This window comes from Mycena indigotica (assembly GCF_014461135.1).
Source record: "Mycena indigotica strain 171206Taipei chromosome Unknown Mind.scaff0004, whole genome shotgun sequence".
NCBI classification, from domain to species: domain Eukaryota; kingdom Fungi; phylum Basidiomycota; class Agaricomycetes; order Agaricales; family Mycenaceae; genus Mycena; species Mycena indigotica.
The window spans coordinates 1,359,318-1,385,331 of NW_023503003.1; the positions used below are offsets into that span (position 1 = coordinate 1,359,318).

Here is a 26,014-nt window from a genome sequence, read left to right on the forward strand (position 1 = left end):
GTCGAGAGGTGACTCGGAGTCGATGGAGGTTCACAAAGATGGAAAGAATCCCGAACCGTCCACAATCCAGGTCAACCTCCTGATTATTACATAAAAATTGCATGACCAGTCACCAGACTCTTCCTCTGCCTCACTATCGGCACCAATTCTTGCACTTCTTCCAATCCAAGTCTCCTCCGGCGTTCGTCGACAAGAGACCCTTTGTCGCGCAATTACCCGACGAGTTTCGATATATCTTAGCTCGCCCGCCGCGTTTCGGAAAAACAACTTTTATCAGCACACTGCAAGCACTCTATGATACATCAACCGTAGATGAGTTTGCGCAGCTGTTCAATGGAGTCAATGTGACTACGAAACACAATCAGCATCTTTGCCTCGCATTCACTTTTGTTGGCTTGGGCGGCACACTTAGTCGCATATCGGACCGCGTTCGGTCAGGGCTAAAGTTCTTTGTCCGGAAATATGCAAAGGAACTTGATCCGCTTCCACCTAACGGGTTTTCTTCAGTCGCGGCACAAATGCTGACCCAAGTCATAGTGAGTCACTCTTGACTCCCGTGGCGTACGTGGCGTACTTACTAACCGGTAATTAGACGCTCGTTAGCCAACGCAAACATTCATTATTCGTGTCGGTGGATGACTTTGACGGACCGTTCCGGCTTCCTACTCGTTCCTCCACTGAGAATACACCCACTTCATTCAAGGATGTCGCTGATACTATGAAAGAGAATCTATGGACTCCTCTCTTCAGCGCTGATCCCACGATCATACCCAAGCTGATTGTTTCTTGTGCGCTTCTCCCCGATCCTGCTCTCCTTCGCGATCTTGGTCTATCTGCTCCAGCACAGTTCAACCTCGTTTGTGGGTTCACGGAACAGGACGTGTCGAAGCTGGCTCTCGAGGTGCTAGGAACAAATATCAACTGTGACCAAGTCAAAGAACACTCAGGAGAATATTTTTTCTCCAGTGTTCCTGTTCTCCATCCACAACGGACATTAACTTGGATCAAAAGTCAACTCGAAGTCTGGGGGACAACCGACGACAAGTCAGTTGAACTGCTCAAAACAATTATATACCATGTGCCCGACCGTGACGAATCTCAGGGATCCTCGCCCTCAAATTTATGGGTTGACCGACTCATTGATCTCATCGCCACTTGCGAGGCTTACGTTGACCTAGAAATGGGTGCTTTTGTCGACAACGATCTCAGCCGTCACAGCTTGAATTCGTTGTACCATCTTGGTTTGCTGGTACGCAGCGATAATCGTTCTGGAACTTTTAGATTGTCAAACAATCCCGTTTTGTTGTCGATTGTGAGTGGTACATATTCCCCCTTGGTTAGACCCTCATCTGAGTCATCTCTTCGTAGCTTCATGATAGGATTGATAAGACGGTCGCTGATCGTTACCAGTTGAAACAGCGATGTTTTTATAATGCCTGGGTCAAATTCAGCATCCTTCATCCGGCGGACATGGTAGAAATCCTCGAGTCCGTTTTCCGAGATCGGGTGCGGAATTGCCTCAAGATGGGCCAGGAACCGAATCTTCTCGGCATTTTGGAACTCACTTTCAGAAACGGCTGTATTACCGGCAATGTTGAGCACGAACATCGTCGATTGCCTTTCATCCCACTCTCGGGCTTCGACGAATCAGTCGTGCTTGACATACCCAAATTCCCCGACGTAAAAGGAAAGCTGACACTGGAGCTCATCACTTTAACCCTCACCGGCCTCTGGTATGGCAAATATCCTGGTCGCCATCCGACGAGGGAGGAACTGGAAGATCTGCATGTCCAAATACTGAACGAGAATGACGCTTCTTTACTAGATCGCGCGTACCAGAAATGGTCCTCTGCTCTGAAAGCGACGGAGGTGGTGACTGTCAAGGAGTTGATGAGCCCGTGCGCCGATCCAGAACACATAAAGCTGGTTGCTGTTGGTGGTGCTCGTATTCTATGCCGTTGTCCTCCTGCAACGGTCCAGTTAGATCCCGAATATCCTGCATCATTGCCGGACCCTGTTATGGAAAGATTCTACGAGATTGTAGAGAGATACAGAGAATATCCCAGACCCGGTCCTGATCAAGAGGACATGTAGTCTAAGATTACCACTCTGTCATTTACATCTGTAATGTTCGTCTTGTTCAACTTTGTTGCAAGCACATTCCTCGAATATTCTGGCATTGCATCAGCGATAAAACTTTCTGTGCTTCTACCCACCGTGCTTATGCATGTCTAGAAAATTTCCATCCGTGGAATCTGGACGAGTTTGGATCAGAGGAGACAACCAAACACCGGCCGGCATGTATGGAAGATGAATCTGAACCGTCATCTCGTCCTCGATGGATCCCGGCGACATTGGTGCGCCTCTATTCTAGTCAGATTCTAGCTCTTCGTATACTCAATTAACGTTGTTCAAGCTCGCGACCGGCACCCTGCTCACAGTAGCCCCACTGATATACCTTTGGCGAGCCAAACGAACAAAAGCCGTCAGTTTGAACACGGCTGCTCCACCCCCGCGACGACTCGGCTCTCTTGCCAACGCTCTCCCATCCAGAGCACCATCGTCCGGTTCCGCAAGCACTATACCACAGACAACTGACAAGGACACCCTTCTTTCGCGTTTCGCTGTGGTTTCTCCCTGGTCCGACAACGCCACAATACCCTCCGGCAGTCAGCCTCCCAGATACTCGTCCTCGTACTCCGTCTCTTCTGCGTGGAAAGACGATGATGACGATGACTGGGGGGTCCGACCAGGGCCCGTCGACCCGAACGACAACTTCAATGGCACCTTATACACGCTCCAAGCATTCGGCGCAGCGACACTCATCGTAACAGCGCTAGGTATCGGCGGAGTCTGGGGCTTGGTGCGGTATTTGGAGGTGGACAACGTGCGCTGTCTTTTCTCTTCCGTTCAAAAGAGGAAATAATCAAGTTCCTTAAGATGCACGATTTCGGCCATAAAATGCGCCTCGAGGTCATGGACAGAATGCCCTTCCTCGCGGCGCGTATGCGGAACGCACTAAATCTCTCAACAAACGAAAGCAAGACGGAACCCAAGCCGTGGTCTTACGACGAATCGCAGGACCGCCTATCCGACGCATTTGACAAGGGCGGTGTCTCCGCATGGGCCACGGCATTTGTTCAAGAGGTAGAGGAGGAAGCCAAGGCCGAGATAGACAAACGGGAGCAGCTAAAACCAAAAGCATGACCATACACATATTTTAGAAAGTGATCCATTTGTCACCTGGCCAGATCTCGTTTGGACCAATTTGGTGATGCGTACTATGTCTGACTCTCAGCCTCAGCAAGAGACCGAGACCTCCCAACCATCACCGCCTATACAATTCATAATCTCCGGACATACCGCTCAAGTTGCGAGCCACTGGCAGCCAGATGGTGATCCATGTCCCTTTGACCCCGAAGACACTCGCGATGACGATGATGACAACTTTTCATTGAGACTACACATTCCCCTAGACATAATCCGAAATCTTTGCTTGAAGCCAGCCAAATTTCTCCGCTTCCTTGGCTACTGCATTCTTGGCCTCCTCGGCGTAGTCAAATCTTCTCTCCACGGGCCTCCGTTAGATGACGATGCTGAGCTTGAGGCGGGAGCAACTTATTACTTCAGGAGACCCAGAGGAAAATGTACGTTTGGTGCTTCAAATTTCTTATCTAATGTCTAGCAGTTCATCTTGGGGCAATTATTGACCTCATATTGCTCAAAAGGCCCAGCTCTGCATCTTCCTCCAGCGTTTGTGGGAGCATTGAAAACCGAGACCCATTTTGCATCTTCAGTGGCAGTGGACTATATACATGTGAAACGGCTCACATCATCCCTTTCTCAAAAGCACTGGTTGGTTCTTGTTTATTGCCCAAGTCCAGTTTCATCCTTCTAGTTCCTTGATTGCATCATACGCACCCGTCTCTCTAGCACCGAAAGCTTAGCGGGCATGGCCATCGACGACGTTCGCAATGCTTTCATGGTGTCCGCCTCGTATCATCGGAGCTTCGACAACAAAGCTTTAGCTGTGATGAAGGTATGTATCGTCTCAACTTGTTTGAAAATCTGAGTTGCGCTGCAGACACCCAACCTCGTCCTTGGTGTTGAAGACATTCCCATTTCTCCGCCCCACTCCCGGCCGCGTGACGGGATAGAATATCCGTCCCACGAGCGCTATACCGCCCAATGGCTTGTTTATGACCCAGATTCAAATAATGAACTGCCCAAAGCTATGGATGCTATGTTCAATGCCACTTCCACGCTGGACAAACCTTCCCAAATTCTCCTTGACTACAATTATGGAGTCGCTGCTTTGGCGCGCTGGTTGGTGAAAGAGGACACGCATCTGCTGAACGTGAACAGTCCTAACCAGCGTGGTGCTCTCGGTCTCCCTTCTCGGCCTATTTCTCCTTCCCCTGCCCCACTTGGTCCGCAACGCAGCCGACGAACCAGTCCTCAACACCAAGCTGCGATTGACAAACGTAATGCCTGGGCTGCGAGGATTGAAGAAGCGGAAAACATCGTCTTCAGGCTCTGGATGGGCAGTCATCCTGAAGTAGCTGCCCAAATTCATCAAGAACATGAGGATGGTGCGGAGCGGTTGGAGCAATGGCGTCTCGGTGTGAACACTGGCAGTTCAAGTTGTGTTGCAAATGCTGACGTAAGCTACACTGGATTACCGTTGAGTCCGGTGGACTAGTGTTATCCGTTGGAACGACGCCTCCTTGCTAGATCACCCGTACCAAAGGTGGTCGTCTGCTCTGAAGGCGATGGGTGTGGTGACCGTGAAGGAGCTTGCATGCCGATACAACAAAGTGTCTATAAGAACGCCTGTGCTTGAAGCATCCAAATCTTCGCATATCCACCGTCCCTCTTGATAAGCTCATCGTGAGTACCTTCCTCTAAGATGCTAGCATCGTCCATGTACCTGTATACGTTAAAAGTGAGCGCCAGAATTCACAATTCACCCCTACAATATCAAATCCGCGTGTCTTGTGAGGTTCCCGAACCGATGACTCGAAAAAATCATCGTCTTGTTGCCGCGAAGGCGACGGAGGCGTTCGAACAGATCTATGGGGTTGTTAGTTATGGGCCAATTGCAATTGTCAGCATACCATGCTCAGCTGTCGGGTCCAAGCTCGCCGAAGGCTCGTCAAAACACAACAGTCCGACCCCGTCATCACGCATAAACGTCCTCGACCTATTTGCGACTGATCAGCGGCGAAGAACGGGGACCGTCCATAACCCACAGTGCGATCCTCTGCATCTGACCGCCGGACAAACCCATCGCATGAGTATTCATGTTTCCAGCCGACCGCAGACCGCGGTATTCGACTGATCTTCCGAACAAGGTTTTAGTTCCCGACGGAAGGGTGGAGTAGAGGTCTTCGATGGGCCTGGAATACATATGTGAGTATTGGGATTACGCTCTGGGTATATTTACCGTTCGAGAAAGGTGTCGTATTTCTCGTCCATCTTCTCGATGAACCCATCGGCACCGCCTAATTGGGCCGCTTCATGGATTCTCGACTTGAGATGGTCGGTCTTGGGGCCAGGAGTGGACAATTCGGCAAAGGCAGCAGGGTCACCCAGCGCGATGTTGTCCTTGATTGAAAGCGGGAAGTGGGTGTAGTCCTGGAACAAGACTGATGTTGCTTTTCGCAGATCAGCGAGCCTGAAGGTTCTGATATCTTGACCGTTGAGCAGGATCTCGCCCGAAGCTGGGTCATACAGCCGTGAAATCAGCTTGAGAATCGTGCTTTTCCCGGAGCCGTTGGCGCCAACAATAACCTACTTTGGTTGGGCAAAAATGAAAACAAGGAAGTATGTCCACGCACACAAAGTTGGCCTTGGCGAATCTTGAATGAGACGTTCCGGAGGACATCTCGTGTACCACCTGGATAGCGGAAACACACTTGACGGAATTCCACGGAAATTCCGTTTTCAAGGCTTCGCTGGTCCTCTGGAAATGGCTTCGGACCGTCTTCAACAATATTGGGGATGTTGAACGTCTCGTACAATTTTCGGATGTTGGCGAGATGCTGTGCGATGGAGCCTGTCTCCCTCAAGAGATCAAAGAGAGTACGAGAAAAGCGATTCGTCGTTTGAGTGATCAAATTGAGAGAAGCGAGCGAAAGCGGAATGTCAGTGGGGTATTGGACTGCGCGGAGGGTGAAAATGATGCGGGGAAGCTCTTCAAGGGGGTCAGATAAGAACTGGGCCCAGCTCATGCCTTTGTGGAGACGAAGCAGCCGAAACGCGTCGGAAAAGTTTGTTGCATCTTCCCCGAGGCGCTGGGAGATAGCGCGGTAAACTAGAATATGTCAAACGACGCAATAGCTGGTGATAAATCCCTAACTGGAAATGAGAGAATCAGCTAGTCCACCTGCAACGATTTCTTGTCTGTGATGCTGCTGATGCACCAGTTTGGCCACTCCCATAGCCCTTAGATAGTCCTCGTTTCGAGTCGTTGCAGCCCAGACTCCAGGTGGCCCTCCCCATGCCCCCATCGTATTGCGCATTTGTCGCTGGAACAAAACTTGTGCAAAGCTTAAAGAAGCTAAAAGAATCCCGTCGCGTTGTTTGCGTAGCATCGTGATGAGCACAGAGAACTGTGAAATCAATTCGATGGTGGTCGAGGAGATAAGAAGGATTTCCTCGACGCTATTCCAAGCAAGGCTAGTTCGCGCACTGGGCTGACTATTGTCAAGTTGTCTCAGAATCGAGGAGTCTGAATACGTGGGCACATCTAAACGGGCGCGGGCAGCAAACGACTGGACGGAGTAGTATTGTTTGATGCGTTCGTTTAAAGGGCGATTGAAGCGAGAAGCAGTGTAGTTTAGGAATCGCGTGGCCATGCTGCAGCTAAGCCGGCTCAAGGCGACCTTGAATAGCACGTTGTGATCGATAGTGCGATGTTCGACAGCGTTTTGGACCTTGTGGATGGTCATGACATGATTCAGACTCACAATAACAACCTACGATTTCAAGTAAGAGGCCGGAATACCATAGTTCTATGGCAGGGATAAAGGCTAATATGAATGTTATCAAGAGATAGCTGCAGAAACGTGAGTCTTGAAACGCCAACGAAGTGTAACATATGCACCAAGTAAGCAGCCACAGACAAGAAGGGATGGAAGCTATCTCTTTCAACATTTGCCAGACATATGGCATGCTCCCACGCATGGAGTTGTAAGACTCGAGAGTTGGCAGAAGGCTGCTGGGTACGAAACGAGCTTTGGGCTCTATTTGTTCGTATAAGTCCCAAACACCGATTTTGGTGTGTCGGACCTGCGTTGCATCGTCAGGGTTGAATACTCCTGGGTCATCGGCTGCTTTGGACTGTCGGAATCCTCTTCTTCGAAACATTATCGCGTGAGGAAAACAACATAGACGTTCCTGCGGACGCAGCAATTTCGCGTGTCACGCCGGTGACGAGACTTTCCCGCTCCAACCGCTCTCCAACCATGCTCGGCAAGGCGGCAGCTCGAGTCCCTCTGTCCAGTCGAGGCTATATCGACCTTATGGATGCTGGTCTTAGTGGCGTTTCTGGTGCGGGACCAGTTTGAGCACAATGTCATTCGTTCTCAAGAAACCCCAGGCGCTCAACACATAATATCCATGATTTCGTCGCGTCGTTCAGTCACCAAGCTTATATTGGGTTCAAATAATCTCGGAGACGATGGATGTATAGTCCTTTTCAAGTTCCTTGCCTCTGCTGTGGGACGGAAACATCAAATAGCGGAAATCAGCCTCAACACCAACCGTTTGGGCAATCGGGGCCTGCTTGCTATCGCAGAATATTTACAAGACAACCAGTCTTTGAGGCAGCTCCTCCTTCCATATGTAAGCCAGTGTCAGCCAAGGGCTCCTTCATTAATTCGTTGCAGAACACCTTCACCTATGACGCAGAGGTGCTGACCAGATTCACAAGCGCCTTGAACTCGTCTCGTCTTCAACTTTTGTCTTTGACAGGCAACCACGATCTCTCCGACCCATTTGTATGCGAATTCCTACCCCTTCTCGACTCGCCTGAGCTGCAAGAACTTCACCTCTCCGCTACCGGACTTACACCCAATGCCTCTCCGTCGCTCATTGAATACGTCTCTTCCCCTCGCTGTCATCTGCATGTCCTCAAGTGTAATGGCAACTCACTAGGCTTCAGGGCTATCAAAGCTATCGTTCGTGCTGTGGAACGACACAACTTCACCATTGTAACCTTGGAGATGTATTCCAATCAGGCCACCACCGAGCCTGTGAATAGCGACAACACGGAGGACGATGAAGAGGACCAAGATGACGGCGCCGGCCCCAGCTCCGTCGGACTCGACGCCTGGAAAGCAAATGACGCGTCCATCCGTCGTGTCTTGCTTCGAAACTCGCATCTGAAACGAGTGACGGAAAAGGATGCGCTTTGCCTTCTGCGATATTCGCGTCCACTCTTATTACCGCGTCAAATGCCAGATGCTGTGCCTCCAACAGAACCTTCACCATCTGGCTTTGCTTTCCGTTCTCTTCCTACTGAGCTCCAGCTCTACATTATGTCCTTCTTCGCGCCGTCCCTTTCCCCAGCACAAAGAATCAGAATATACACATATGCGTCTTCATCAGCGACTCTCCCCCGCATAACACTGAGCCTGCCAGGATTTCCTATCAAAGGCACCTCGATGTGTGTTCTCGACCCTGCAATAATGCCTTCTACTGGCAGCAGTAGTGGGTGTGCTGGGGGTCGCTGTGCCGGTGCTGGAGGCAAGAGTGTGTTGTGTCACAAAGAGCAGCAACGAGCTGAGTGGCTGAAGATCGTTGGGTGTTCAGCGTACGACCCACAACGATAAGGAGAGTCTGGGCATTAGATTTTATCCATTACAAAGGATGGACCCATTTGGATACCTAGTTTGTAGTTTAATGTGTACAACATGGACGTATCCGACTCATACCGTATCGGTCCTAGGAAAATGTATCGATGATCCACGTGATCACGACCTTGCGATCCACAACCATCACCTTGAATGTATAAATTTCTTACTTTACTCTCGTTCTCTGCGCTGTCTTCTTAACCGCAGGGCTGGACTCATTCCAATTGGTCACTTAACAAGGTTCTTTAAGCGCTGACGGAGTTTTGGTGGCCACAAGCCCCTCACTTTTTCTCTTTCGTTGAGCAGTTTCCGAAGCTTTCCTGGCGCCTCACGGAGTACGGCATTTGGATCCACTCTAGGTATCTTTGTTTCGTTGCGATGCAACCATTCTGACATTCCAGGAATGAAGTTGTTCTATATACTTCTTTCCACGGGTGTTCTTTAACCTCGTCAGGGCTGCAACAAAGGGCACGTTGCGAATACAAGAATAGGTCCGTTGGAGTCACTTTACCGCTTCTCCCTTGTTCACCCACAATGGCCAGTTTTCGCAAACTCAGCTACCGCGCTGAACTGTTCGTCGTCGCAACTCCGGAAGATGTGGAGAATGCAGCCATGGAGTTTGCAACTATGGTGACTGTTTCTAATGTCGATCGCATCCTTCAAGATGTTCTTGAACACGAGTCGCCCACCATCGCTAGGTTGGCCATTGCTAGTATGTTTTTGGGTGCTTGTGGTGTACCCCAATCTCACATCATGTTAGGTCTCGGCAAGGATTTAGTCCTCAGCCACTTTCCCACAAAGCCACAAGACTTCAACGGATCGCTTGTGGCCCGCGTACTTTCGGACCTAAGTGTCTTCTTCCTGTTGGCCCACAAAATCACCAATATCAACGACAATCATCACATCCTCGTTAAAGAGGCGTTGATTGTTCTTCAGACCATCGCGCAACAAATTATGAACCTCAAGACCAAGTCCAGCCATGCCACGACTTCGAAGCATGGTAAGGTCGTGATGTCACTGAACGGTCTGAACCACAAGTCCCGTGTGCGACACCAACGAACCCCACGCAATGCTGGGCCCGAAGTCCTGCTGGACATTGCGCCATTTGAACGACTTGGCATAGGCCTTCCCAAGAGCCTTGAAGAATTTGAACAAGCGGAAGCGCTCATCATCTCCACCCAGAAGTCCATCTTGGAGGCAAGGCATCCTTCGAGAGCGTGATAATGACTAATAATCAAGCTAGGCTTATCTTGAATCGCTACGTCTCCCTCATGTTTGGGAGTCACTCAAGAGCGCCTGCCTCCAGACCGAAATGCCAGAGTCTGAACCAGAGATCGACGCTGAGGTCAATGATCGCGAAGACGGCCCCGCCGTAGACATCCATGTCGATAATGACACGCCCTTTCACGTAATCCAGACGATCAAATTGTAAATTCCATGGCTGCGCCTATTCGTGTGCTGATGTTTCTATCTATCGTAGCTCCGCAATTTACCGCAAACGCATTGCGGGATTCGGAGATTGGGATATCAATCTCGCACCCCAAGCCGAGCAGCAATTTCGCACTCTCAACAAACAAGACAAAGCATTGTTCAACGTCCTGTGGAAAACTCTTCGGTGCATATTCGAGGAAAACCAGGAAATCCCCCCCTGATGATGGTTTCAGAATGCTTTCGCGGGGTAGACTGGCGGATGCAACACAGCAGATCAATACGGTCGAAAGCGAGTTGCCCATTTTCAAAGTTGCTGTTGGCGAAGAATTTCTGGTGGTATGCTGATTCAGCATTTGTCTTAGTTCAACATGACGATATCTATATAGTATTATGTCGACTGCGTTGCAACTGACGATCAGGTAAACCCTTGCCATTATCTTCATCTCATTTGTTGACATTCCTTGCAGAATGATCAGCAAGGTCGATGCTCAGATAATCACTGAGAGCCTTTCTCATGCCTCCATAGTCCTCAAAGTTTTCGGACTATATCCAGCCTCGGAAGTCTCAGGAGGGACATTCTGGGACTCGATGAGTCGTGAGCTGTCGAAGAGAGGAACAGTTTATATTGCAAGGTGGACAAGTCTCCTCGTATGGTAATTCCATGGTTGAACTCTATATTCTGACAGATGTAATCACCGTCAACCTGACTTGACCCAATCTGGTGTATTCACGCCAATGGTCTTCACAGCGAGAATTACTGCCGTCGACTGGGACGGACCGACACAATTGCCGACGGACGACACCGAACGAGTATGTGATTCGTACTCATTCTTGGTCTTGTTGATAGAACATGCCCAAGATTCTTTCGTTGCTATTGTAGGTTTGACAGTCAATTCCCGTTTCCTTTAATGATGGTTCAAAGGAAAACGATCCATTTCTCCCAGGTTTTACCCAATGCTTTCTCTCTAATTTCCATTTTGAAATCAGATGTAGGACGTCATGCGTTCAATCATAGAAGATATTGAGGCTACCTTCGTTCTTGTGATCTCGTGAGCTTTGCCTATTGTGATCGAACACGTTCTGATATTCGATAGCCCTGAGGAGCGAAGGATTGTTGAACATGACGAGTCGTGTTATGTTTTTGGTCGTAGTGGAACAGGGTACTTGTGCTCACTTTACCCTATTTCCTTCTCAACCTTGAATAGCAAAACGACGACCATGCTCTACAAGATGCTCCTCATTGAAACAAGCTGTTTGCAACTATCGGCTCGCCCTGTCCGACAACTTTTTGTTACTCAATCGCGAACCCTTGCCGACAAGGTTGGGGAGCATTTTCGTCATTTGATCAGTGGTTATCGTCCCACCGCTGTGGCACGCAACTTGATTGCCAGTAAAATAGCTGGCAGGGCCCTTGTCAAACGAGAAGAACGCGACAAGCTACGAGATGATCTGCCTTCTCGCTATAGCGAACTACAAGATCATCACTTCCCTCTTTTTATTTCGTTTGAACAGGCAAGCATCCAAGAACTTTCCCTCAGGGACTATTGACATTATTGCTAGCTGTGTGTTCTCTTGGAAAATGATGTTGTAGCTCAATCAGAAGGCACATCGAAGAAGACGCCCACCTATTTGACCTTTGACAAGTTTAAAACTCAATATTGGCTCCATTTCCCCCAGGCTTTAACCAGAGGTCTGGGTAGGTCCCTCGTCGTAACTCATTTTCTGCTGTTTATGTTACTTGTTAGATGCCGCATCTATCTTCTCTGAGTTCATGGGTATGCTTTTTCTTGACATCGACTTGGCAATAACCGAATATTATCAAACAGGCGTGATCATGGGATCAGAAGCCGCTCTTGCTAGCACATCATCGTATCTTGGACGCGAGGCATATGTCGCAAGCCAGCCACGGCGGAATATTCCAGCGAGCTTGAAAACGAGGATATACGACCTCTTCCTCAAGTACCATTCAGAAAAGCGCTGTCGAGGCGATTTAGATTTAGCAGATAGGTGAAAATGAATTCCACCTAGGTTGTAACAAGAATTGACATGCCAAGAACTCGATTGGTCCTACAGGAGTTCAGAAAGAACGGAGTCCCAGGACAGAAGATCGACTACTTGTTAGTATCAACCCATTTTGTCCTCCTAAACTGAATGCTCCGTTAGATACGTTGACGAGGTTCAAGACAATCTTCTCATCGACATGTTGCGTGAGTTTTTCGTTAACTAAATGATGTTGACTGCTGCTAATAAAACGGAGTTCTTCGATCCCTCTGCCATAACCCCAACGGACTCTTCTGGGCTGGGGATACCGCTCAAACAATTTCAGCTGGGAGCGCATTTCGCTTCAAGGAGCTGAAGGCATTTTTGTATCGTGTTGAGGTGCGCTACATCGCTGATCTCGTAGCACTGATTTATTGAGGATGACTTTTTTCAAGCAACGGCGAAAGTGCAAGCAGCCTGGCGCCTCGTTCATGCCGGTATCGCAACCCCAGATCTTTCAGTTGACCACAAATTACCGCTCGCACACCGGAATTGTCAACTGTGCTCGGACGATCATTGAAACGATCATGCATTTTTGGCCAGACTCTATCGACAAGCTTCAACCAGAGAGGGCAACTGTTGATGGACTGACACCGTTGTTTTTCGACAACCGGGATAACACGGTGGATGCTAATCGGTTCCTGTTTGGTCCCGAAACATCGTATGTGTATGCGCCTCTCTCTTCGGCTGTGCTAACCAGCCTCAGTGGTGGGAGGATCGACTTCGGTGCTTATCAATGTGCGCATGCCCGATGTTTTGGTTCCACACTCATTCGGACTGACAGGTATTCTGGTACGCGACAAATCTGCGAAAGAACGATTTCTGCGAGAAGTTGGCGAACTCGCGATCATCATGTGAATCCTCCGAACACCAACTGGGTAGGGACATCTAACAATTTTGTGTGATTAGGCCGATCTATGACGCAAAGGGTCTCGAGTTCAACGACGTACAGTGTATCCCTCTTTGAAGCTGAATACAAATTGAAATGACTTCAGATTTTACTCTACGACTTCTTTGCCGATTCCGATGTCGAAGAGGCCCAATGGCGAGTCATACTCAATATGCTCGAGGAGGAAATCGCTCCTGCTTTTGACAGCATACGACATTCAAGCGTCTGCATGGAGGTAGATATCTTCTGATCGTTGAAGCAAAGCCATTTATTTCAAATCCAGCTCAAGTCGCTCTACGTGGCTGTAACACGTGCACGAAGCAATTTGTGGATTGTCGACCGTTCCAGCAAAGGCGAGCCCATGCGGGTCAGTGTTGATATCATCATTAGTAAATTTATGGTTAATGCTGGATACAATAGGCTCTGTGGGCGCGAAGGCATCAAGTGCAGAATTGTTCTTTTGGCAAAGACACTCGACAGTTTGCGATAGCTTCGCGCCGTAAGTCACCTGCAGCGAGTCCATTGATCCACCTCATCGATATCCTAGCGGAAGATTGGAAGGCTCAGGGCGAGGAACTCTTCGATAAGGGGTTGTTCTCGAATGCTCGACTGTGCTTTCAGCGCGCGTTCATGCCGCACGAAGCTGCTATCAGCAATGCATACGCGCTCCGCGAAGAAGCCGAAGAAATGTTCGCCAAGCCGCGAGAAACCAAGCTCAAGTTCGTCGAAGCCGGAAATGCCTTCCTCAGCTGTGCCAAAAGCACAACTGACACTGAGACGTCCTGGGAGTATGCCGCAATTGCAGGTGATTGTTTTGAGCGCGGCGACAGCCTGCTTTGTGGCGTCGAGGCTTTCACTCTCGCCAGAAAATTCGACAAGGTTGCCACATTCTATCGCAAACTTGGTATGTTTGACGAGATGGTGCAAACAATACAACAGCATCCCGAAATTGACACGACAACATCGAAAGCTCTCATCAATGTCGCCCGGCTTTTCTATTTCAAAAGCGGCCATCCCAAGTAAGCAACATATGGCGTCTTTGCCTGATGCTGACGTGTGTCTCAGGAAAGCCGCAGCCCTGTTCAGCAGCACGGAAGATCCTTTGGAGTATTTGTCAAGTCGCGGTTTGCAAGTGGAACGAGCCCGGTTTTTGCAAGACGTGAAAGAAGAACTTTCTCAGGCGGCAGAAGTTCAGCTTCAAGCAGGCAAATTATTCGCAGCCATCGAGCTCTTTGTCCGCGACGGCAACAGCGAAAGGGCGGCAGCCTGTATCGCTCAAGGGTTCTGGGCATCACTTCCATTTGCTACAACAGCTGTGGCAAGCGACCCAAGCGTCTCTAGGCTGCTCAAGTTCGCGGCTCGGTTGGACTTGACCTGCTTAGCATCCACACGGCGCGATGAGGTATAGTGATCACAACCGGATCCCAACTTGTGCTGATGCCACATATGCAGATAAATATGTTCGAAGCCATCATTAACCAGGACATCGACAAACTACGAATTGTCGGTCAATCTTTCCAAACTGCGAATAATACACCAGCCGTCCTCCTGTGTCTCGACCACTATTTCACTCATAGATCCAGTGTGCAAGATTTAGAGGTTGACGCGCTGGTTGATCATCTTAGCCTCTTTTTGCTCTTCGTAAAGCACTTATACCACGCTGCCTTTGGCATTGATCCGGCTACGACTTCTGGAGCAGCCAGGTTGATGGGTTTTTCGAAAGACAGCGAAGACCGATTCACGATTCCTCCGACATGGTTTCTGCAACAATTCCTGAACGACAGCAAACGACCCCAGGACGTTGGGTCTTGCGTGGTATCAGCCTTTCAACTGCGGAATGCATACCAAACGGCTCTTCGACGACGTCTCTATGATCATGTTTGGAAGGAAAATGCGTCCTGCCGTACGAACAAAGTATTCCGAGGGCCGTGTCTGACTTTCACCCTCTTCAATCGCCATTGCAATCGCCATGAATGTCAACAGGAACACGTCGATCCCGCGACTCTTACTCCAGAAAGCTATACACTCCGTGTCCGGGCTCACTTGCTCCAAATACTGATTTATCAGAGTCTACAGTTCCAGCGTATGAGCATTGCTGAACGAGGGTCTGTTGACCCTTATTCATCTATCTTCTCAACTGAAGTCAATGCAGATTTTGGATGTCTCGTTTGTACTCCATCCTCAATCCGTCGTCTTATCGTTTGGGTTCCCCTGGCCATTTCCGTCTGCGAAATATACCGGAAGCGGCTTTGGGACTGCGCGTCTTAGGAGACTGGCTCCGCGATGGCGCATACGGCCTTGGATTCGAGCCTGGATTCCCTTTCTTCAAGTTGACACACTTTGTCGAAATAGTCCAACTCGCTTTCCAATTTGATCGCCAGTATGCCATGGACTACCTGACTAAAGCGCCGTTCATGAACACGAACAAACCGCTCATTTATCAACGGGGGCCAGGCGGATATGTTCTATTTGAGTTCTTGAAGGCTATCCAAGATGCTGAGGAATGGTCGCTCTCAGCTGGAGTCATTTTTCTGCGGTTAGTGATGTTTAATGCTGATTCTGTTCGTTCATCAATTGAGCAGACACATTGCGGTTGAGAACGCGCTTCCGATTCAGATCCGTCTCATCTGTGACCTCGCGGACAACATATGCGGGCGATTGATTATTGCGGACCGGCAGCGGCGCGGTGGAGTGTTCCACAACATCACCCTCCCCCTCAGCTGGCTCGTACGGCAAGTGACATCGGGTAGGAACGGCTTTGTAAGCCCAAGGGCTTCCAATACTTGTTGGATTTTTGCTCGAACATTGGTGGCACTATTGGAGCCCGTCTTAACCGGTGTTGGTGCAGGTACCTGAGGCCGGAATAAAGATGAAACTTGAACTGACGTTCACTACTAGGTCACCTACTTTTCGACAACAAGGACCTTGCAAACGCCGTCATTGGCTTTCGGATTCGAAACATCTTTCTCGCAAGATTGTGTCGTTGTCTTGGATTGCGTAAGTGCACATAGTAATTTGCATGGAGGCAGATCTGAGTTGCAAGCATAGTTGTGTACAATTTCGGCAGTGCTTCTCTGAGGATGTTTGTCTTCCAGTCCATTACCTCTCTGGGAAGCTATCCGCCGCGCATTTTCTCCCAGATGACCATGAGGTATGCATTCCCCTCGAAAAGCATATCCATATAAACTTGTGCGTAGCTTTATTCAAGCCAACGACTGGCCGGAGATGGCTCGCGCAGTGCGTGGATCGACCGGAGATTCAGCACTCGATGAGATGGTCCAGTTACTCCATGTGTCCAACCATCGACCCCCAGCAATGCCCAATGTTCGCCAGATTGTACATCGCCACCTAGACGAGCTGCCGCAGCTATTGGGCCTGGCTCCAGCCCCAAGCGCCGGCCCAAGCCCTAGTGTTCTGAAACAAACGACACAGATTGCGCCGGAGACCATGACCAATCAACAGGTTGTTGTCGCTGCGACCAAAGACGCGGATCAGCCTGGCGACGACGACGAAGGATTGGTTGAAGAAAATGTAACGCTCCCTACCTACGTCGAGCCCGCGTCTCGTCCTCAAAAGGAGATCGCTGCCGCGGAGAAACTACATCGAGTCCTGACCCAAGCTCTGGAACGTGGCAAGCAACGCCAAACCGACGGGTCGATCAAGTCGCAGCGCGTTCTGCCAGCAATTGTCGAATCGTTTTTGGTCTACCGACAACTGGTCAGAATCACTCCCGAGTCGACGCTGACGGAGCGCGTGTACGCGAGAACCGTCTGGGGACCGCTACAACATCTTTTGCATTGTCTCCGCCTTGTGCATCATGTGGCGCAGGAGAAGGCCCAGCAGTTCCAGCAGGATTTCAAGAACTTGGACCACGAAGCGTTGGAAGCGCTTGACGAAAAGCTGACTGCCGTCCAGTATGTTGCTACTTTGCGATTCACTGTCCAGACAACTGATTCTATATTTTAGGTGCACACTGGAGACCACGACCAAGTTTCAGAAGGTTTTGGGCTCGACGGACAAAGAAGGAATCCACCGCGATCGAAACCTAGCAGGATTGAAGCAGCGCGTCAAGGAGGCGATTGTGATATTCAGCGCTTTGCCATTTGCTTGGCCGCCCCATGGGAAGGCCCATTTCGGGGTGGTGGTTCATTGGATGGAAAATTGGCCGGAAAGTGAACTTAGGAAACCCACCGCGAAGAGAGTGAAACGCCCAAGGTTGAACATGGGCGATGAAGCGGATATCGATGATTTCTAGGTAGTCGCAAGACATTATACAATTGGTAGAATAAGAGTAAGAACCAAAGTGTAATGTACTGAGATTTTCGAGGTCGACTAAGGGTTTTGACTACTTTAAAGCATCCGCACTGGGTGAACACCTGTTAAGCTAATAAAAACATGAGTCCAAGTTTTGGAACAAGAGGAAGACATGCGATGCTGATCAACGGGCACGAAGAACTCCAAAAGCTGATACTTGTGGACAAGGTCGTTGACGTATGCGCCCAAGAAGTGTGTCATGCCCATGTTAGGCGGGTATGGAATCGTTTTGAGCGGATACGTGCGGCCGTCGGGTGCATATTTGCCATAATGTTCTTGCCATGCGTCCAACTGCTTTTGTGGAATGTCGGCCAATTGGTTTGGGGCGGGTATGCCGGTGCTGGGGAGGACCCAGGGATAGAAATGGAGTGCCACAACATACCCGGGGCGAGAACCGTCGATGGTGATGGGGAGGGCCTCGAAGGAGTGTTGGTCGAGGTCAAATTGGAATGCCCGGTCGACGCGATAGCCTTTGATATACTCGGGAGATAACGCGCGTTTGCCGAGCTCGACCATTTCATCCAAGTCCATGACAAATCCGACAGCGAAGAGACGAACGTCGCGTCGAAGTTTATACTTCCTACTAGGGGGTTGTGCCTCTTGTGCTTGTGATGTTTCGTTCTCTTCTGGTAATGACATGGTGGTTAAGGAAAACAGAAAGTCACGTTTTGGCCATGCGGACGCACGTGAATTTCACGTGATCATCCCTCGGAGGTGGGCGCTGAACATTCTTTTTTAGTTTTTGCCCATGCCATATGCACGGGCGTTATACTTGTGGTGGTTAAGGATGCAGGCATGAAGCATGTGACAGAGATTTATACTTTAAGTATGTACTTACACATTTATATACCAGGAAACGGCTTTTTCTTTACGTGCCTCTTGCCTCATTCCTCGGTGAACGGAAAAAGCAGATACTGTGAGCGGTTTTTCTTCCTTAAAGTAAAGATTGACACAAAGGAACTTGAAACCGGCATGGGTTTGACGACTTTGCAGCTCTACGCACCCGCACCGAGCAATAGAGCCCAACTCCTCGATTTCACCCATTGCTCTAAGAAATACGAATTTGGGTCCGTGGACAGACGAACAGTGCACAATGTCGTTATGCACCCTCCTCCTTCAAGTCATGCGCTCTCTTCTCTGCTCGACATTTGAGCTGTGGTTCTCGAGCTGGCGGCGCGACAAGGCGCGTTTGCTGGTACCATCCCCCACCCCCCGCTCCGAGCCTGCACCTAGCTTTGTATGCACTTACCTTGAATAACGCGTCCCACTCTTCAAAATCCATCAAGTTGAAGGTCAGATGCCCTTAGCTTCAGCTTGGACATCGAGACAAAGCCAGAAGCGGGATTTCAAGAAGATGTTCAGAAATCGAGAATTTCGTTGCCATGAAACATTCCTCCGGTGTGGCCAAAGAGACGTTCAGACAATTGACTCCTCTTCCGTCTTGCAGGTCAACTTGCAAGCGCGGGACCTGCAAGCGAGGAAGGATGTAGCCCATTACATTCCAGTAATGTTTGGCGGTGATACGGAGATTTGCCCAATCACCCGGCCCCCCATGGGATGAGAGAAAGAACACCATAGTCCACGGAGAATTTGTCTGATTATTTGGTGCTTGAATAGAGAAAGACGCGAAGGATACAAGGAGCGACAAAACAACGATGAGGCAGCTATTCGAAGGAAAGGCCCTTCGATCTTAGGTCGTCTTTCGCCTGGGATATTTCCTACGTTGGGGAGTTGGTACGATTCGGGGAAGCGGGATGAACACGGACCTTCAACAGCTCCTCGTATGCTTCTGGACAATCGCGGAACGTGAACAGCCCCCAGCCAAGCGACCACAGCGAGTACGAGCCAAACGAGACCAACAGCCACCAGGGAATCTACACATGAAGCTCTTTGTGGTGTAAATACCTCAACGAGATGAAGCGCACCAGCGGCCAAACGTCCTCAACGACCGTCTTGCTTATGCCAGGCACCGCAAGAAATTGGAAGAATACAAGCGACCAGACGGCCGCGAAGAGCGTAGATATGAATGCGACGCGTGCTGCTCTGGTCATCGACGTGGAATTTGGGTGAAATCGCGGTGTGACGATGTGTGACGCTGATTCTCTCGTGCGACCGAAAAAAATGACGACTGCCGTGCAAGAGCGCAACCAGCGGGGGATACCCAAAGCCCCGTTCATCGTGAGTGGAAGAAACACGCATGGGGTAGTCTGCTCAGACCCCGAAATCAGGCTGATGTTGAGGCACATATCGGCGGCCCCGATGGACAAGTGGAAGGCCCGTTAAAGGCGTTCCAAGATGCGCTCGCGTACGCTGCCGCCTAGCTAGCCTCATTATCCTCCTATCTTACTGACAGAAAGTACCGATTCATGGACGGCAACCTTGGGCAGCGACGCGCGAGTTTGGAGGAGAAGATTCCCGATATCAAGAAAACTCTGAAGATGGTCGAGTTTCTGCAAGAGCGAAGGGTGCGTCTGACATTATAAAGGTCGTTGTGCGTAATTGACGGTGTAAACCAGGAAGGAAAAGGGAAGGCGGTTGACCTGGACGACGACGACGACGATTTGGACGATCTCGACGACAGCGACAAGCCGCTAACTACAACGTTCGAGCTCAACGACACGTTATACGCAGAGGCAGAGCTGGAGGACACCGATACGGTCTATCTATGGCTCGGGGTGCGTCAACCTTTCTCTTCTTTCTGCCTCCACTGAAAGCACATTTAGGCCAACGTGATGCTGTCCTACAAAATCCCAGAAGCGGTAGAACTGCTGAAATCCAAGCTTGCTGCAGCGGAAGGGACGCTGAAGAACACGATCGAAGACCTCGAGTTCATCCGAGAGCAGATCACGGTCATGGAGGTCAACACTGCCCGCATGTACAACTGGGATGTCAAACGAAGAAGAGAGAGAAGAGAACGCGAACAGTCGTCGGGATCGTCGTTGACCAAAACGAAGACTGCTGAGGGTTGAGATGGCGAATTTGGTCCTTTTTTCTTGTATTTGAACGCGCCCAGAACGTTGGAAGATCCACTCTTATGTACTTGAGCTTTGTGTAGCCTGAGTGTTTCATTACTGATCATCCGCTCTGTTGATGGGCAAGGACTCCTCACACTTGCCTCACACTCGATTAATTTTCTAACAAGCTCGTATTCCACTTCACTTTCGTTACAAGGTGTTTCATATACCGTGGGGAAATCCAAAGTCGACATGATTATTTGCTGCCCTAAGCACAAGCAAGTTGGATTACAAGATAGGTAAATTTTTAAACTAGTTTGAATCCACCCGGCACTTGCTTTTGGAAGACGTTATTTGGATCGTATTTCTTGCTTGCGCGGCGTATGCTGTCGACATTCTCTGCGCCGTAGCTTCCAATGGGGTCCTGGCTCGGATCCGCATAATTGGAATACTGGAATTGATGCAAGAGACCGCGCTTGCGAGTTTCTTCGTTGATGTTCTTCATCAGCTCTTTCGACAGACCCTCGACCTCATTGTTCGCGTCTGGATTGGCGAATGTTGCAGACATGAGGACGATGAATGCGTTCCCATCGCTGGGCTGGGTACCGAGGACATTGCCCCCAGTATTGTGTGCTCGTTGTGTGAACTTGGTTGGGAGTGGTTCGAAAGCAACGGACCACAGCAGCATGCCTTCGGGCTGCTCGAAGCCCATCAGCGTTTTATTTGCGACGTCGAAAACGGTGCTGAGTGTCTCTTGTGTTGCCGCGTAGGTGCCGGTGTAAAAAACAAATCCGAGTTGGGGTATTGGCGACTCGTTTGCGTATGTGCTGAGGTTGGTGATGTGCAGCGAATCGGTCGTGTTTGGGACTGCAAAGAGCGGCGCGTAAACCTGAGGACGCAATTCTGGCTTTGTGTAGACCGGGACTTCACTCAGAGTCCATGTTCTACTCGATGGGCTGAAGTTGACGGAGAGAACGATGCTTGCGTACTCGTCGTAGTCTTTCGCAGATGCTAGGTCAGCAATTGCCTTGAACACGGCTTCCCGATCAGAGATGTTATGGGCAAGAGTGCCCGCAAGTATGTCGCCCTGCGGGAACGAGCGCAAGTCGGCGCTTGTGACCACGCCCAAGTTATTTCCGCCGCCTTTGAGTGCGCGAAACAGGTCAGGATGTTGTCTTTGACTTGCAGTTACGGTCTGCCCGCCGGCAAGAACAACCTGGAAGCTGTCGACAGCATCGCATGCCCACCCGACTCGTGGTCCGAAGTAGGATATGCCGCCACCCAGGAGAAGTCCGCCAACACCAACTCCCCCGTTCCGCCCTCCTGCAACAGCAACCCGATGGGTGTCTAACTCTTGGTAGACTTCGAGCCATGAAGCACCTGCTCCAACACGAACAATCGATGCGTCCACATTGACTTGGACGGAGTTAAGACTAGAGAGGTCGATGGTGACACCGTCGGCGACGTTGGCGAAGCCAGCGGCAGGTGCATGACCGTGGCTTTTGATTGCGAATTGGCAGTCGGTGTGACTGGAAAGGATTGCGAGAGCGGTAGAAACGTGCGACGCGTCGGTGGGAGAGAACACGCAGGCTGGCTGGAGTGAGGCTTCTTGTGCAGACCAGAAGGAGGCGAGGGTGTCATGGTAGGGACCGCTGCTCGAAGGAAGGGAAACAAGAGGAGACAGCGTCCAAGACGCAAGCAAGAGGGCACACTGAAAACCGCGTCAACCTTGAAACAGTGCTACATAAGTAGGAATTCACATACGCATTGGCTGACAGCCGCCATCGACGTGTATGTCCAGGAAAAAAGGCACCTGAGATTATTTATAGCTTGCAGGTATTGGAATCAGCCCCACTCAGAGCTCTTGCAGATCCTATCCAATGGCAACAGCCGCAACTAAGCGCTGCTGCCGGAGTCAGCTGGACTATTCGGTTTGCGTGGTGTCATGGACGACTCAGACGAGAGCAAACGTGAGGTTTCCATGTGGAGGCTGAAAAGAAACAACAAGCAATGTCACCGTGACGGTCGTTCGAACTTGGAACTTGGAAGTTCTCCAGTGCTGCACATACAGAAAATGTGGGAATGAAGTTCAAGGTTCTAGTGATATGTTGTCGCCCGAGTCAGACTGCAAAAATCAGCCTATAGTATGGGAGTGTAACAATATGTGTGGTACTTTATGTTGTGATTGAAGGTCCATATGAGGTAGTACTACTAGGGTTAGGGTTAGGACCTTGGAGAGATAAAAAAGAGGCCCGCCTAGCCGAGTGGCCGTGGCAGGACTGGAAAATATTGGGACGGTGCATGAGCCGAAGCCCATACAAACCACGAACGCTCTCTGTGTGGACAGGGTCGCCGTGCAATGGAGAGTTTCCGCAGCCCACAGCTCCAGGTAGGTGAAGGGAACTGTGCCATCAAGGTAAGTATGAGGAATATTAGCGGAGAGCGCAACATTTTGTCGGTGTTGTCCAGCGCACGGACCAAGTCGCGATCACGTGAATGGTGACAGTTGATGTCACAGCACAACGCTCCACCAGGCTCCACCTCGACCCACTACAAGTCTGTGGCTCATGTCTAAGTATACTAATTGCCCACAAAAAGTTGACTCAATAAATGACAATACTCATCCGCTTGCACCACAGCCACTCGTATGGCGGAGGCAGTCAGACTCACAGACTCTGACAGAGATATCGATGGCATGATGTTTCCGAGTCATCGAGCTCCCTGACGATTTTTCAGGAAGGCCGAACACAGATGGGCGCTCTGATTCTTCGGCTGCGTCATGGTCGACACAGTTTCACAGTGATCGTCCTGCGGCTGGCAGTGCAGCACTCCAACTTAACGAGTCAAACTTCCGAGAGGTGACTACGATTGTCACGTTCGGTATCTCTTTCCTCTCAACCACCACCTACGACGTGCCGTATTACTTCCTTTGAAGAATCGACTCTTGCGCCCCAACCAACAACGGCTTTGTGCAACTCGTCGTGCCAATGCTGTCGTTTCCAACCCAGCCGACAATGGCCCGACATCGGGCATGCTCGTGAACATTGCTTTAGCATGCCAGTTAGACTCGAAATCCCGAGAACTTGTTGCATGTCTGTGTTGCATGGAGCCAAATGAAACAACTATGGGGCGTGCGGGCGGTGCTCTTTTGTTTCTAAAGAGCACTACTCTCACACAACCTTCGCATGTGTGCTTTGCGTTCAGGTCCGCCGTCAACGCAGGTGGACTGAAGGGATCATTTCCTCCAGTCTATTGTTTGGTTCTATGTACATGACAACTGCTCAAGTTTTGTTGGACCCTCCAGGCGCAGCGGAATGGTCACGTCTCCCGGTCGATTGCTTCTATTGTCTTGCTCACCGTTCTTCAGCCCTATCTACTCAGCCTTGTGGCCATCCAACAACCAGTCTGAGCAAATGAACAAGTCGAGGACGCGCATGTCAAGCTGCTTCCAGTGTGTTTCTCAGCTTTCTTGTGCCTCTATAGCTACCGATCCCTTTGCAGCTCCCTTTCGCATTCTGCCGCTGTTCGAGACAGCATTTTGCGCTCCAAATCCCGAGCATTTGGTGCAATGGTTCCCATCCAGGGCCGTGAGCGATTTGGGGAATGCGATAGACACCTTCGTCCGTCGTGTCATGCTTCTATGGAGAATGTCTGTCTCATGAACCCTCACTTCGTTGTTTTTCCCTGCGCAAAGAGGCTTTGCCGATGACGCGAACGGCCCCTTCAGTATTGGGTATACTTCGGGTTGTTGTTTGGTTCTTCTGTTGCAAGAACTACTTTGGGCAAACCCGGCGAGTCGTAATATCGTGTTGTTACTCGAACATCCACCATAGTATTGTAGAAGCTATCAGGGAATAGATTGTACGCTACAATTGTAATAACTTGGGAAATTCAAGAGTTTCAGTCAACTTGCTTGTATCTCCTCGTCGCCCCCAAACCTTGCTGACTGTTTTCCTGCAATATTTTAGACAGATTTCACAACAACTCAAGTTTTGCATCATCATACCTTGTCTGCGGCGTCTCCAGCCATTGCTATCGGCAGGATTTGCGATTGCGGAATGGAACACAATGATAGCCGGCTACTATTGTCTGGGCCAAGAGTCGCGATTCTGGTGGATTCGAGCGGTCCAAACAACTCTACCCACAACGGGTCCGATTCACAGTCCTGCTCATCTTCTTCGAGCACTGGATAAGCATGTCGGTCAGTGACAAATAACTCAGACGGCGAGTATCACACCTTGATTGGATGGCAGAGGCGGCGGTGGCGATACCAGTGGACGAACTAACGTATAATGGTTAGAGAGCGCCACGAAGTAGAATGCAAAACATTTACCTCCCTCATCTCGGGCCTGTTGTGCTAACAAGGCCGCTTCAATGGAGATCTGAAGCTCATCCAACTCAGTTCTCCGGCACGCTCGCGCTACCCGAGCTTCTTTCAAGGCAAGTTGCTTTGCTCGCCAGTTCTCTTCGCGCCTTGTTGCTGTTGCTCTAAATCAATGTTCAGTCCGAGTCTTGTCCGGAAACAAGAAGAGCACTCGACTTTGGGACCAGTAAACTGGTAATGTAGATAGCCAACTCGCTCAACAGATCCGACAGGCCCGACTTGATATGGTTCTTGCACGTCTGGCGCACGGCTGGGTCCTGAGCAAGGAAGAGAAGCGCGGCAACGCAGTCGAAAATGTCTTCGGCATCGGGTCTCGTCAGCCACGGTGGCCACATTTTGCTGGCAGAAACAACTTCTAGCGCGTCTTTGCCTCCACCAGCAAACGATAGTAGCGAGGAGAGTACTCTTTGATCGTGGAGAACTGCCAATAGCATCTACAGTCGTCAGCGTCGCAGTATGTATTCACAAAGGGCTCGCCAGTTACCTCATGCTCTCCGCGTCCTGTCGTGTGGAAACCAGCTGCACGCAGCGCGCGACAAACAACACTGCAAAACTTTCGCGTCCCTTGTTCGACAAGAACATTTGCAGGCCATTTGTCCTCGTAGGCGCGGGTGGACATCCAGTCACTATCGGTGACGGAAGAAAGGCGAGTTTTCTTGGGCCGGGGAGGCTGACTGTCAAAGTGGCTTACAGCGGCGTCAACGAGCAGAAGATAGTCTCTCGACCCCAAGAGCCGCGAGAAGCTATAAGACCAATTGAAGGAATTGGAGCGGGCGAGACAGAATTGGACGCACGCTTCGTCAGATGCAGCCGGCGAGAAGGGGTCGTCCACTGTACGAGCCACGATTGAGGTTTTGGAAGTGGAAAGGGAGGCCGACATTCTGCGAGGCGGGCGAGCCTGGTGGAGGGTGTAGGTCTAACTGTGGTCTGAGTGGGGCAAAAGCAACCCTCTAATAGTACAGGCGAGTCGCATTTTATGCCGCTGTTACGATCGGCGTCAGAAAAACGATATCCGCACTTCAAGTTTGCCATCAGTTACTGCAAGTCTTCGTCAATGCAGAGTCGGCGCCGGCGAGGTCCTAGAAGCAAAGCCAGCTCGTTACATGTCCTTCATGCATGGGATGGCGGGATTGAATTTTGGGGC

General features: G+C 50.2%; 8 protein-coding genes across 8 annotated transcripts; 4 read left to right on the forward strand and 4 right to left on the reverse strand.

Annotated features, from left to right (window-relative positions):
• Nucleotides 1–13: 13 nt before the first annotated feature.
• Nucleotides 14–2,094, forward strand: MIND_00423000 (uncharacterized protein; the record flags this gene model as incomplete). The annotated part of the gene is made up of 4 exons (XM_037361045.1): nt 14–70; nt 117–536; nt 593–1,312; nt 1,369–2,094. Exons 1-4 carry the CDS (start codon nt 23–25, stop codon nt 2,092–2,094), a joined length of 1,914 nt encoding a protein of 637 aa, XP_037221337.1. The 5' UTR covers nt 14–22.
• A 143-nt stretch (nt 2,095–2,237) lies between these two features.
• Nucleotides 2,238–4,702, forward strand: MIND_00423100 (uncharacterized protein; the record flags this gene model as incomplete). Its single annotated transcript, XM_037361046.1, has 7 exons — nt 2,238–2,357; nt 2,417–2,887; nt 2,941–3,147; nt 3,203–3,647; nt 3,689–3,855; nt 3,899–4,039; nt 4,085–4,702. The coding sequence occupies exons 1-7, from the start codon at nt 2,304–2,306 to the stop codon at nt 4,700–4,702; spliced, it is 2,103 nt and encodes a 700-aa protein (XP_037221338.1). The 5' UTR covers nt 2,238–2,303.
• Nucleotides 4,703–4,821: 119 nt separating this feature from the next.
• On the reverse strand, nt 4,822–7,371 carry MIND_00423200 (ABC transporter related protein; the record flags this gene model as incomplete). The annotated part of the gene is made up of 9 exons (XM_037361047.1): nt 4,822–4,930; nt 4,977–5,073; nt 5,118–5,203; nt 5,253–5,399; nt 5,447–5,793; nt 5,841–6,316; nt 6,362–6,938; nt 6,985–7,060; nt 7,109–7,371. 9 exons carry the CDS (start codon nt 7,369–7,371, stop codon nt 4,822–4,824), a joined length of 2,178 nt encoding a protein of 725 aa, XP_037221339.1.
• Nucleotides 7,372–7,454: 83 nt separating this feature from the next.
• MIND_00423300 (UvrD-like helicase ATP-binding domain-containing protein) lies at nt 7,455–17,473 on the forward strand (the record flags this gene model as incomplete). Its single annotated transcript, XM_037361048.1, has 41 exons — nt 7,455–7,554; nt 7,604–7,848; nt 7,893–8,757; nt 9,109–9,217; nt 9,260–9,349; nt 9,401–9,570; nt 9,619–10,055; nt 10,102–10,286; nt 10,339–10,473; nt 10,523–10,625; nt 10,676–10,708; nt 10,757–10,769; nt 10,816–10,921; nt 10,976–11,099; nt 11,149–11,165; nt 11,212–11,233; nt 11,283–11,338; nt 11,384–11,449; nt 11,495–11,801; nt 11,850–11,985; nt 12,035–12,064; nt 12,116–12,296; nt 12,344–12,406; nt 12,453–12,496; nt 12,547–12,668; nt 12,725–12,990; nt 13,036–13,067; nt 13,114–13,183; nt 13,239–13,275; nt 13,325–13,453; nt 13,502–13,585; nt 13,639–13,717; nt 13,766–14,237; nt 14,284–14,620; nt 14,671–15,323; nt 15,371–15,754; nt 15,801–16,066; nt 16,117–16,215; nt 16,267–16,369; nt 16,416–17,132; nt 17,185–17,473. The coding sequence occupies exons 1-41, from the start codon at nt 7,470–7,472 to the stop codon at nt 17,471–17,473; spliced, it is 7,761 nt and encodes a 2,586-aa protein (XP_037221340.1). The 5' UTR covers nt 7,455–7,469.
• A 1,723-nt stretch (nt 17,474–19,196) lies between these two features.
• MIND_00423400 (Dolichol-phosphate mannosyltransferase subunit 3) lies at nt 19,197–19,604 on the reverse strand (the record flags this gene model as incomplete). The annotated part of the gene is made up of 3 exons (XM_037361049.1): nt 19,458–19,604; nt 19,299–19,406; nt 19,197–19,250 (listed from the first exon to the last, which is right to left on the reverse strand). Exons 1-3 carry the CDS (start codon nt 19,581–19,583, stop codon nt 19,197–19,199), a joined length of 288 nt encoding a protein of 95 aa, XP_037221341.1. The 5' UTR covers nt 19,584–19,604.
• A 13-nt stretch (nt 19,605–19,617) lies between these two features.
• On the forward strand, nt 19,618–20,501 carry MIND_00423500 (Prefoldin subunit 3; the record flags this gene model as incomplete). Its single annotated transcript, XM_037361050.1, has 5 exons — nt 19,618–19,710; nt 19,761–19,837; nt 19,886–19,997; nt 20,049–20,207; nt 20,256–20,501. 5 exons carry the CDS (start codon nt 19,618–19,620, stop codon nt 20,499–20,501), a joined length of 687 nt encoding a protein of 228 aa, XP_037221342.1.
• Nucleotides 20,502–20,793: 292 nt separating this feature from the next.
• MIND_00423600 (FAD-binding protein) lies at nt 20,794–22,271 on the reverse strand (the record flags this gene model as incomplete). The annotated part of the gene is made up of 2 exons (XM_037361051.1): nt 20,794–22,197; nt 22,251–22,271. The coding sequence occupies 2 exons, from the start codon at nt 22,269–22,271 to the stop codon at nt 20,794–20,796; spliced, it is 1,425 nt and encodes a 474-aa protein (XP_037221343.1).
• A 2,115-nt stretch (nt 22,272–24,386) lies between these two features.
• Nucleotides 24,387–25,750, reverse strand: MIND_00423700 (uncharacterized protein; the record flags this gene model as incomplete). Its single annotated transcript, XM_037361052.1, has 7 exons — nt 24,387–24,440; nt 24,493–24,671; nt 24,724–24,768; nt 24,820–24,974; nt 25,027–25,304; nt 25,355–25,613; nt 25,665–25,750. 7 exons carry the CDS (start codon nt 25,748–25,750, stop codon nt 24,387–24,389), a joined length of 1,056 nt encoding a protein of 351 aa, XP_037221344.1.
• Between the last annotated feature and the right edge of the window lie 264 nt (nt 25,751–26,014).